Source organism: Ruditapes philippinarum, unplaced genomic scaffold, assembly GCF_026571515.1.
Source record: "Ruditapes philippinarum isolate M1 unplaced genomic scaffold, ASM2657151v2 ctg260_1_1_1_1, whole genome shotgun sequence".
Classification (NCBI taxonomy): Eukaryota; Metazoa; Mollusca; class Bivalvia; order Venerida; family Veneridae; genus Ruditapes; species Ruditapes philippinarum.
The window spans coordinates 116,155-129,516 of record NW_026861537.1 but is presented as its reverse complement, the minus strand read 5'-3'; the positions used below and the strand labels follow the sequence as shown (position 1 = coordinate 129,516).

General features: G+C 30.3%; 1 protein-coding gene across 1 annotated transcript in view; it reads left to right on the top strand.

The window, feature by feature from the left end:
* Positions 1–13,362, top strand: part of LOC132715979 (cysteine--tRNA ligase, cytoplasmic-like) — a 119,464-nt gene that overhangs the window by 95,633 nt on the left and 10,469 nt on the right. Inside the window, exons 4-11 of the mRNA XM_060699097.1 lie at positions 849–947; positions 1,439–1,588; positions 2,733–2,873; positions 8,710–8,798; positions 9,748–9,869; positions 10,410–10,522; positions 10,998–11,126; positions 12,477–12,710. Coding sequence (XP_060555080.1) covers positions 849–947; positions 1,439–1,588; positions 2,733–2,873; positions 8,710–8,798; positions 9,748–9,869; positions 10,410–10,522; positions 10,998–11,126; positions 12,477–12,710 — 1,077 coding nt within the window. The remainder of the gene's footprint in view (positions 1–848; positions 948–1,438; positions 1,589–2,732; positions 2,874–8,709; positions 8,799–9,747; positions 9,870–10,409; positions 10,523–10,997; positions 11,127–12,476; positions 12,711–13,362) is intronic.

The following is a 13,362-nucleotide window of genomic DNA, read 5'->3' as shown; positions in this document are numbered from 1 at the left end:
ATATAGACTGACCAAAGTCAACTGGTTGCTACTTAAATATAGCATTTGTTTCAATCTATTAAATTAATATGTGGGGCATCCATGGAGGAGTGGTTCAGGTTGTTGAATTTAAATCATTTGCCTAGTTTGAATCCCGCCAGGGACTTTGGATCCTTTATGCAAGGAAGCTAACCAGCCAGCTTATGGTGCTTGAAATGATGTTTGGAAGGGTACCTGAGGTCTTCTTCCACCAGTAAAGCTGTTTAAGTGTTAAACTCAACCAAAAAAAGAATAAATAAAAAAATTAACACCATCCAGCATGCATATGGCATGGTTCCTGTGGTTACCTCAGGAATAGATATTTTACTTCTCTCCAAAGATATATTGTTATTATATACTTATAAATTTAATATTGAGAAATATTGATGAAATAAAATGCATGTTTTCATTTTTCGTATTTTCACTGTAAAAATTTATTTTTCACTGCAGTGAAACATATTTTCCATATTTTCACTGGTTTCTTGCCGGACTACTTTCTCTTAAATTCTGCCAGTACACATAATTTATCAAATTGCAATGTCAAAAAAGAGAAATATGTATAAAATAAACAGAAAATTCAAGTTTTTTCTATAAATACATGATTAATTTTCATCTTGTGGCATGAAAATTATCATATTTCACTTGTGGCTACCCCCACTCATGAAATATTTATTTTCATACCACTCGATGCAAATAAATTATGTATTTATAGAAAAAATATCCTCTATATGAACATAATATTAGGTTTATAGTGGCACCAATAAATGCATGATTTTATGTAAATGTTTGTTTAGGAAAATATATATATATTTATTTTTTCCTATCACCAGATTATCAAGCGTGCGAGACAGAACCATTTATGGGACAATTATATCGCAGAAAACCGACCTTGGAATACAATTATAGCAGATAATGTGAAGGCAATGGAGGTATAAACAATGAAGGGTTATTTATATTTATTTGTTGTAAGCCATCAATTCTGAGGCAGTCTGAGTGATAATATATATTATAGAAAGACATTGAGAATTAACCTATTTACATTTGTATTTGGTCCTATGAAAAAGCACTTTTGAATCATGCTGGTTAGTTTAGTTTATATGAATTTATTTTAGTTTGATTGTGTCGGAAGCTATAAGCTTATTGAAACACTCTCAAATCTGTTCCTGGAACCAACCAGTACTAAACAATATATGTAAAGTTTCTTGCTCACGTAAAAAACGGCATGCCTTTGACAGGGTTTGAACCTAGACGGCCAGCAATCCTTAGATTACTAGTATAATACATAAGTATTGGGAGTGCTTTTTAAGCACTGTTAAAGGGTTGAAATCTTCAGAAAAGTTAAGGTTTTGTTGGCGACAAGTATAATATTACTTGTTTGGTGAATGATGGGGTTGATATAAATATTTATCTATTTAATCAGCCATTCAAAACAAAAATGGAGAAGGAAGAAGATAATGACAAACTTGCAATGTACCAGAGAATGAAAGTTAACATAGAAGCAGCCATCACTAACATGGAGGCCTTAGTCAATAACAAGAGTGAGGAATCTCGTGTTGCTGAAGCAAAACAGGTATGATTAGTCGGGAGAATGATATATATTTTGTGACTAAAGAAATCAAAAGACCAAGGTAAAACTAGGTTGTGTTAAAAACAGCAAAATTTGGCAAAGAAATCAAACAATGTTGGCAAAAATGGTTAATATATAATGGTTTAAGTTACATACATGCAATACTTGTCTGTTGCAAAGCGTCTATATGCATTGAGGGATTTTAATATACATGTAATTGTTACATTCATCATTATGATGCTGTGGGCATGATGCACATTATTCAGGACCCTGAGGCCAAGGTCAAGGTTACACACTGAGGTCAAAAATCAGATAAAGTATATGAAAATGTGTATATGGACAAATTTGTAGTCTTGATTTGAGCTGTTCAAAATCGTGAGATCGAGTATCGCAGGCATAATTCAGGTCAATATAATTATACAAGGTCAAGGTCACCAGAAATGAATAAATTTAAAGATTTTGTCAGAAGCAATGTTGTATGCATGAAAGTATTACTTTTTCACCATCATAAGATGAAGCGCTGCACATATGAACAACCAGGTTTCTTTGTCAAGGTCACATTTACTAACCCAAGATTAGTGAAACTTCTGTATGCATTAAGGGATTGTTCTATAATTGGCACAAATGTTCAGCATTGTTAGTTAGAGTGATGTGCACAATATTCAGGTCCCTGTAGCCAAGGTCAAGGTCACATACACTTGTCACTGAGCATTCTTGACAGGCATTATTTGTGACAAGGGCATTGCTGTTGAATTATGGCCTTTTATGATTTACAAATAGCCATTTTAAAAAAATTGTCAAGAAAAATCTGTTCAGATCCAGATATTGATCTGATTAAATGTTAGTTTTCTGAAAACAAAACTGACTTAAGTTTATTAATGGGTAGCAGTTGAATAAATGACTTAATGACATTTCTTTTAATATGAAACATATTCATCAGCAAAATTTGAAAGGAGCAGTGATATAAAACTGGATGTTTTGCATCAATGGTATCATAAGGATTTTGCTTCTATTGATATTCATATTCTGAGAGAATATTTTAGGATAATTACTAGATATGAATATGAATTTGACATTCACTATTGACAGTAATAGATAACACTATATTTCATTCCATCAAAGTATTATCATTTATCTTTATCTTTAGGAACTGTTACTTGCCTCAAAGGATGTGCTCTCTGATTGGTTGGACAATCAGCATGGGTCAGAGGTCACGGATAAATCTATCTTCTCTAAACTGTACCAGCATTTTGAACAGGAATATCATGAAGACATGAACAGTCTTAATGTATGTATAAAAGGTTTTTTAAAGCACCCCTTCCTCCTTCCCCCCCAACCCCCCCCCCCCCCCCACACACACACACACAACAGAAAAAGAAAATGAAAACAACTAAACAACTGAGAATTCAGACTGTTTTCTTATTTATTCTTTTATTCGGTGAAAATTTAGGCCTCTAATTGGTTGACTTATGGCACAAAATTGGAATTAACCAATGGTTTTTTTAGAATTTTATGACATTTTGTGAATTTCAAGAACTACAGTTTTTCCTGGCAATTTACAGCAAAGTTAAAACTAAACTTTCTGTTCGATGAATTCATGCTTAAATTACATCCATTTCATCATTATTTGCCTAATGCTTTCCCTTTGTCCTTTATGGTTTTTTATCTACCGCAGACATCAATTTATTCTATTTGTCATTAAGCCCGGAAATTATGTCTGGCTATAGTATTTTTATTCACCGACCTTTCTTATTTGACATTTAGATCGTATAGGACAATGCATTAAAACTCTCTAATTAGTCGCACTGTTAACTAATTTAATCAAAGTTTTAGAAATATAAACATAAAAAATGTCAGTACATTAGAAGTATATTGGTTCTCCTAATTTATATATCGTTTAAAGTACTTTTAAAAGGGCATTCAATAATGCAAAGTGTAAAATTTATTGTATTTAATTGTTATGAATTCTAAGAACAGATGTACTTTAATGAATTTCACCGATATGAAAATTAATTAAAATCTATTTATATATAAGGAATAATACACTGCGTTGGAAATTTTTATCGAGAATAAGTTAAATGACTAATCAATAATAATTAAGTGGTTGTTTATTATATTTCATGCAATGAAATGGTTCCATTTTTTAGCTCGACTTTTTTTTTTTTGAAAAAAAAAGTAGAGGCATTGTTATAGTCAGGTCGGCGTTGCCGTTGCCGTTGCCGTCCGAAAACTTGTACCTGGATCATAACTTTTTTATTTCTTGGTGTATTGTCTTCATACTTGGCCACAACAACCCTTGGGACAAGACCTTTCAGTAGACCACACTAACCTTGACCTTCATCCATAAATGACCTTGACCTTCAAGGTTAAAAGTCCAATTTTTGCTTGTTCATGCTGTTATTGGCTGTTACTTTGTTATTTTTGAATGGATTGTCTTCAAACTTGAACATAATAATCTTCAAGGATATCCCTTAAAAATAACCAGTCAGACCTTGACCTTCACTCATCAATGACCTTGACTTTGAAGGTCAGATTATTGAAATTTTCATTTTTTTGGCTATAATTGGCTGTAACTTTGTTATTTTTAAATGGATTGTTTTCAAACTTGAACATAATAATCTTCAAAGATAACTGTTAAAAATATACCGAAAGACCTTGACCTTCACTCATTAATGACATTGTCTTTGAAGGTCAAATTATTGAAATTTTCATTGTTTTGGCAGTAACTGACTGTAACTTTGCTATTTATATAAATGTGTGTATATATATATATATATATATATATATATATATATATATATATATATATATATATATATAAATATATATCAAATATATATATACATGTGTGTGTATATATATATATATATATATATATATATATATATATATATATATATATATATATATATATATATATATATATATATATGCATGTATATATATATATAATTTTTTTTTTTTTGAATATATATATGCAATATATATATATATATATATATAGATATATATATATATATATATATATATATATATATATATATATATATATACACATATATATATATATCAAATATATATATATACATGTGTATATATATATCAAAGATATATATATATATATATACATATATATATATATATCAAATATATATATATATATACATATATATACACATGTATATATATATATATATATTTTTTTTTTTTTGAATATATATATGCATATATATATATATATATATATATATATATATATATATATATATTCACACATATCTTCACTTACGGGGCCCATATATAAGACCGAGTTGAGTGGCATTATTTCATGCAGTCAGTTTTTATATACGCCACTATATAGGCCTATAATGAACATTTCCATACAACAGAACTAAGGGGTACTAATTTATATATATAAAACTATATATTTGATTTTACCATAGGTGAAAACATATTGACTAATAACATAAAACCCCATATTAAATATATACATTTGTGGGACATATATCATTTACTACTAAAACCGGCCTACGGGCACTATGTAAGAAGGGTAGCCTACGCCCCCATACATCGTTTTAAACATGCCAGAGTTGCGAGGCCTTATGTATGCCCCACATTAAATATACACCCCACAAGTATGGTCTCAAATAGACCGATGCCCCGTAAATGGAGGAATGTGTTTGTATATATATATATATATATATATATATATATGCATGTATATATATATACATGTGTATATATATATCAAAGATATATATATATATATATATATACATATATATATATATATCAAATATATATATATATATACATATATATATACATGTATATATATATATATATTTTTTTTTTTTTGAATATATATATGCATATATATAGATATATATATATATATATATATATATATATATATATATATATATATAAATTGCGTCATTTTTTCTATTTTTAGAAATTGCGTCATTTTTTTCTATTTTTAGAAATTGCGTCATTGTTGCTATTTTTAGAAATTGCGTCATTTTTTTCTCTATTTTTAGAAATTGCGTCATTTTTTTCTATTTTTAGAAATTGCGTCATTTTTTCTGTTCTTAGAAATTGCGTCATTTTTTTCTATTTTTAGAAATTGCGTCATTTTTTTTCTATTTTTAGAAATTGCGTCATTGTTGCTATTTTTAGAAATTGCATCATTTTTTTCTATTTTTAGAAATTGCGTCATTTCTTTTCTATTTTTAGAAATTGCGTCATTTTTTCTATTTTTTAGAAATTGTGTCATTTTTTTTTCTATTTTTAGAAATTGCGTCATTTTTTCTATTATTAGAAATTGTGTCATTTTTTTCTATTTTTAGAAATTGCGTCATTGTTGCTATTTTAAGAAATTGCGTCATTTTTTTCTATTTTTAGAAATTGCGTCATGTTGCTATTTTAAGAAATTGCGTACTGTTGCTATTAATGTTTATATTCATATATATATACAAAATATATAAACAAAACTAATGTGTCAAGACAGACCAACTAAATTTATAAAAAGGAAACGTCAATATATGTTCAAACCTTTCTATGTTTGCGTTTAGAAAAAGTAAAAAGTCGAGCGTTGCCCCCGCCCGGCGGTGGCTCTTGTTTTCAAATCCTTTGGTAGATCTAATAGATTTCACAGGCAACAACTTGTCAGTGAGTGCTCTCCCTTTAAAATAGCGTATCATAATAGTTCTATGTAAAGATTGAGAAACCTAATTTAAACCAATAAGTACGTTAGTGTCAGCTTTTATTTCATTAAATTTGTTGCCCAACCTGTGACAGGACAGACAATTTTAATTTCATTATCCTGAGTCACAAACTCTAACCTTATACATGAATAAGTTGGGTTTTTTTTCCAGTTTTTTAAATGTTTTATATCTGGACTAACTATAACTGATGTGAATGATGTAAATTATGGAAACCTACGTCTTTACTTGTAGAGTTTAATGAGAAAAACATGGTCTTAATAAAGCTTCTCACCCACACATAACAGTTTTAATATATTTCTGAAATAAAATGTCATTGAAAGATAAATTTAAACCACAGGATCATAATTATGTGTACCTGAAACAAGATGATAAAAAAATGTTTTGCTCCTAGAAATACCTGCTTATTAAAATTTTGCCATTTTTATATTGCAATGATTTTAAATTGTTGGTACATTATACATGTATTTTGTAAATATTGAACATGATTTGGAGTTATTAGTGACTTTGTTTACATCTTACACCATTCTATGAAAAAAAAAAAAGCGATTATGATCGCTGTAGCAGCATCATTGTTGTTGGTTTTGTCCTGCAAAAACTTTAATGTCGCCCATTATTCACACATTTCAAAAAGTATCAACATGAAACTTGGAATGCTTGCTTATTTTGACAAGGTGTAGTTGAAATACAATGAGCACAATTTTCAAAGCAATTATTTTGAGTTATGTCCCTTTTAACTTAAAAATTTTAGCAGACAAGAGTTAAACTTATCAATCTCCAGTCATTATGTCACATGATTAACCTATGGTGACATGTTTATGTCACATGGTTAGCAGCAAAACAAAATCACATATAGGCACTGTTTTAACAGGGAAAAGTAAGAATAAATGTTAAAAATCTAAAGCCATGATTAAACTAGACAAAAACAGGATAAATCAAATGCATGGTTATTGTAGGAATGGAGAAGTTTTGTCCAGTTCAATGTGAAAGTGAATCTAGGCTGGCTGAAGCTCACCAAGATACACTAACTCGCTTACCAGATAAACATTTCCCATTCCGACATCAACCATGTATTCTCTATATTCAAGAGGTAACCAATTTGAAAACAAGAGTTAGGACCCCTGCAACAGCATTTTTTAAAGCGGTATATCCTAATAAGTGGTATATTGTAAAAAGCAGTAAATCATAAGAAGCGATATCATTATAAGTAGAGTTTACTATAATTATATATATTTGATGTTATGAAAATTTGCGTGCTCATCATGAGGCTACTGCTGTTACTTGCTGCTTTATGTCCCAAGCACAATCTGTTTGTATTTTGATAATTGATAAAATTTACATCCACATATGTTATTTCTTGAAAGGATTTAATTTTTTGTGCGTAAAGAGTGCGGAATAATAGAATGTAACGGAAAAACTCGTATTACGGGGATGAATAAATACTTTTGAAATTTGTGTAAATGAAATGCATGTATTTCTTGATTTCTACCAGATTTGTTTATTTAGGAAGAATTTATGACCTGAGCAATAATTATATAAAATGTGTGTTAGAGCTTTTTTCAATTTGGTGATGGAATTTCTATATTTGTGATGAGATCATTTTACCTGATGTAAATCTACACCATGCATGTAACGGGACCCTGAGCTAATGTTTGCCTTACAAGAGTTTGGAGTTAAATTCCTACTGTGTTTTAATCACACTTATGCACACCCGAGTTATTTTGTAATTAGAATATTTTAATATTTGTCAGTTCTGGGAAATTGCAGTTTTAATCAAGTTTTGATGGTAATCATTTCATATATTTTATTAAAAGTACAGAGTGAATGTGATTTCTTAGTTGTCTATTTCAAGATTAAGAGGACATGTATATGATACATTTTTCTATTTGTTTATGTAATGCATTAAATAGGTAATGAATCATCTATATAGTCTGATTTAATATTGATCACCGTTTGTACCACAAACATTCAAGATTGTAAGTTCAAGATTTATTTCTCAAATATAAATTTTCCATAAGAATCATATTATGCATAAATGCCCCCCCCCCCCACCAAAAAAAAAAAAAAAAATAAATAAAAAAAAAAATAGAATATAGTTTACAAATTGCTGCTGCACAAGATGGAAAGATATGTTACTCCAAATCTAATACCATTTAAAAATTCAATTAAAATTGACAGAAATTCTTATTACTTGAAATTTTTCTTTGTTGAAACTTGCAGAAAAGCAAGGAAATTTAATTTTATTGATGAGTTTCCATGTTCTTGTTCCAAAAGCCTTGGCATGTGAGAAACCTTACTCAATCAGTTAGACTTGAAGAACGAAAAGCCTTTAAAATGTAATGTGATAAGCAATCATTTTAAAGCACTTATTTTCTAACTTAAGCAATATGTTTCTTTCAGGTGCTAGGTGCCGATGTATTGACTCGAGTGAGTGATTACGTGCCAGAAGTGGTTGACTTTGTGCAGAAAGTCATCGACAATGGCTACGGGTTAGACATATTTCTCATTTAATTTCCTACCGATAGTTTTTATTTTGGAAAGTGTAATTTGCATTCTTATAAGTGTTCTTCTTACAATGATTGTCTTTTCATGTAAGTGGTAAAATAAAAATACAAGTACAAATATATTTCCTGTCTGTTTTTCGGAGAAAAAATTCAAGTCATGGTAATGTTGCCTTTGCTGACTTGCCTTCTGAAAACTTTTAAGTTGATTTTAGTTATGTTTTTGGATTGCCTTCACACTTTGACACAACAACCCTCTGGACAAAACCTTTTAAGTGGGCCAGACTGAATTTGACCTGAAGGTCAAGGTTAAAAAATTTTCTGACAATTTGCTCCAAGGGCTATAACTTTGTTATTTATGAAAAGATTATCTTCAATCTTGCTTACAACATTCTTAGGACAAGACCTTAACTTGAGATTGAATCTTAAATGACCTTGACCTTCAATTGAATTGTGCTTGATATTTCCTATTTCTGGCTATAACTTAATTATTTATGGATAGATTGTCTACATAACTTGCATTTTAGATAATTTGAATATGACAATCACCTTTCAATGTTCTTTATTGCCAAGGTAAGCTTTTGTAAAATTGATTGCAAGGTCAGAACAAAAAAAATCAAATATTTTTAACCAAGATATTCAACTTTTAGACTTTGAATTTAGAAATTGAAAAATATTATTTGAATAATAATAAATAATAACTGTTTTTATTTTCAATTTAGTTATGAAATAGTAAAAAAAAAATGCAGGCATGTGAAGTGGCTAGAATTTTTCTAGTGCAAAAAAAAAAATAAAGAAATTGTTACGATGTATACCCTTAGAAACATTAAATTTAATTTTATACCTTTCTTTGTTTATTATGTCGAATATTATTTCCTTGTAACCAGTCAAAAGTTCTTTATATTTTGTGCTAATGTCTTTTATTACCTTTTCCTAGGTATGAGTCCAATGGTTCTATATATTTTGACACAACTGCTTTTAGCAATGCACCCAGTCATTACTACGCAAAGCTGGTACCCGAGGCATATGGTGATATGAAGGCTTTGAAAGAGGGAGAAGGTGTGTTTTATATATGAGCCGGGTCACAACAAAACCAACATAATGGGTTTGCGACCAGCATGGATCGAGACTAGCCTGCGCTGCCACGCAGTCTGATCAGGATCCATACTGTTCGCTTACCAACTTTATTACAAGTAGAGAAACTGATAGCGAACAGCATGGATCCTGATCAGACTACGCGGATGCGCAGGCTGGTCTGGATCCATGCTGGTCGCAAACGCACTATGTTGGCTTTGTCATGACGCGGCTAAAATTTATTTCCACATTATGCTTCCTTAACATTTCTGACACTATAAAATTTATGGATATATCTTATATCCCCACTTTAAAATGAAGGATGTCCATTCTTCTGTTTTTTTAAATCAGATGCAAACTGGTGCCTGAAAAAATGCTAAGAAGTGCACCTGAGGTCTTTCTCCACCAGAAGAGTTGTAAATGCTATACAGCCTTAATATCAGTGTGACTAAAATCCTTAGAGTAAGGCTTACAAAATGAAAATTAAAACAATATATATTAACACGCGTGTTATTGTATTATCAGGTGAGTTGAGTATATCAGAGGATAGGATGAGTGAGAAAAGGAGTAACAATGATTTTGCTCTCTGGAAAGCTAGCAAACCTGGGGAACCAACCTGGGACTCTCCATGGGGAAAGGTGAATATATGATTTTATATACAAGAATATTGTCATTGATTTAAGTGATTTAGCTTGTTGTAAATCTATTTTGTATGGTAATACATGTATATGTGAAGTACATGTATTTCCTGATTCATCAGATTCTGTGAATATTTTTAGCTACCCATAAGCTAAGATGAGCTTTTGTGGTGAAAATCTGTCTGTCGTTTGCTGGTTATCATTATCCACAATTTTTTAAAATGATATCACCTCCTAAACCACATGATGGATTTTGAGCATACTTCACAGGAATGATTCTTAGGTGAACTTCTACAAAAGTTATATACATTTGGTTCCAATCTGATGCATAGGAAGGTCACAAGAGCCTAAACAAGACTTTAGAAATGAATAAAAAAAAAACTTTTAAGAAACTATTATACTCAAAGCTTACATATTTGGCAAAAAGAATCACCAAATGAAGATTAAAAACGGTATATAATATATTTATTTACAGGGACGACCAGGTTGGCATATAGAATGCTCTGTAATGGCCAGCAGTATACTTGGAGAATCACTAGACATTCACACTGGAGGAGTGGATCTCAAATTCCCTCATCATGACAATGAATTGGCACAGGCAGAGGTACATATGAATATCATGATATTGTCCAGTTTAAATCATCATTACAAGTTGTATTATGGATCTTATTACATCTTGTCTTATACTACACAATCTTCAGTTGAACATAGATTTGTGATCTTACCATGTTTTGAGTCAAAGGAAATTTTATTGATTTTATTCCCCAAGTGTCTTACATTTAACCTGCTAAATATTTGAAATGGACTTGCCTATCTTTCAGACTGGACCTAACCATTTGATAATTTTTAGGGGAAAATGTCAAAACTTATACTGGCTGCATAGTGAAAATTAGTATTTGAACTTACAAGCAAATAAAAGCAAAAACCTTTAGTGGCTGAGATAAATCCTTGTACAAGAAGTAACACTTAATCAAAGTGCACACCATTGCCAAGTTGAGTGGGATTGCCCCACGATTCTTTGAATACCCCACAATTCTATGAATAGTAAAGCCAAAAACATGTGAGAAAAGGATATACTTCATAACCCAAATGAAGTCAAGCACTTTACTTACTGATTACTTCTTAGCATACTTCAATTAATTCTATTCCTATGTGTACTTTAGAATAGAATTAGAAACATTTTATCATCAATCACGTCTTCCAACATCTTTCATGGTTACATTAAAGTACAACTAAACTTTAATTTGTGGAATATATATGAAAAACTGAAATTAAATTTCAGATGACATCAAAAGTTATTTTGTTAACCAGTGAATACTGCCTTTTCAGAATGTTATATAAGAATTAAACTAGAAATGTGTTCATAGGAAAAGGGTGCTCCCACACTCCACTGTTTTGTCAGTTCAAATTTTTTTTGGGCTACATGTGGCACAAGTTGAAAACTGAAAATCTTTTACTATGTCAAGGGCAAAAGCTCTTCAAGAACTGAATAAATCATGTTGTTCTTTGGTCAATAATGGAACATCCTAATTACCTAATTTTGCATTTAAAAATGATGACATTTTCTATTAATGCATCTCAGGTGAGCAATCTTGAGCTATCATTGCCCTCTCTGTTTTAAGTACATAGGGATGTACATGCATTTAGATAGGATGACCCCTACTTGCTAAACTTTCTTAAATTTTCTGTTTTCTGAAATTGAAAATAAAACCTTACTTATACATGTATCATGAATGTAAGACCCAAGTAGATATCATTCTGTGTAATAACAACAAAAGTGCATAGGCATGTCTCAGCAAGTTATCCTGAAATTTAAATGTGCTGTTGTTGAAAGGATATAATCTTTGAAAAAAAAATCAAATTATTTACATACCTTCTTCATGTTATTCAATACACAGTGGGAGATCATTATGTGATACATCCAGAATTCAATTAATACTTTTGTTTTCTTCAGGCATATTTTGAAAATGACCATTGGGTGCGATACTTCATTCACTCTGGTCATCTGACAATTGACGGATGCAAAATGTCCAAATCTCTGAAGAATTTTATTACCATCAAAGCAGCTTTGGAGACACACACAGCCAGGCAGCTGAGATTGTTATTCTTGCTTCATTCTTGGAAAGATACATTGGACTATGGCAAGGACACCATGACTGGCACAATTAGATATGAGAAGTTGATCTCGGTAGGTAGCAGGTTTGAATACTTATTTAGGTTGTGAAATGTTTAATCATACCTTTTGCTCATTTCCTCTATGCATCATACAGTCTTGAACAGTTTCTTGTGATAAATTATTTGTTGTTTTATATTTTTTGTACAAGTCAACTCATACTTAAGATAATGCATTGATGATCACCAGGTTTTATAATGAACAATGCCATCTGAAATGTTCTATGGCATTTCAACAATATGATTTTAGTGTTGTGAAAACAGAACAAAGCTTGTGAGAAAGTACATTTAACTAAAACCAGACCTCTTAGTTTGTAATGCAATATTATTGTTGAGATGTAAATGAACCTGGTGGTTTATCTTGAGTAATACAGTTAAAATGGCTACTTGTTCTTGTTAGTAGAATAAGTTATTTTAAAGATCATCATTTGTCATAGTGATACATCTATCTGTCTTTTCTTTACATCTTCATCAAACTGCTTAACAATCAATTCTGATTATGACTAGCAGGCATATATTTATTACATACATAAATGATCCTTGAATAATGATTTGATATTGTTCTTATGAAAACATTAAAACACTTGAATATGGGTGTTTCATTACCATAGTGCATCAATGGGTTAACTCCTATTAAATTTTAATGGGAGTTAAGACTTTACTGCACT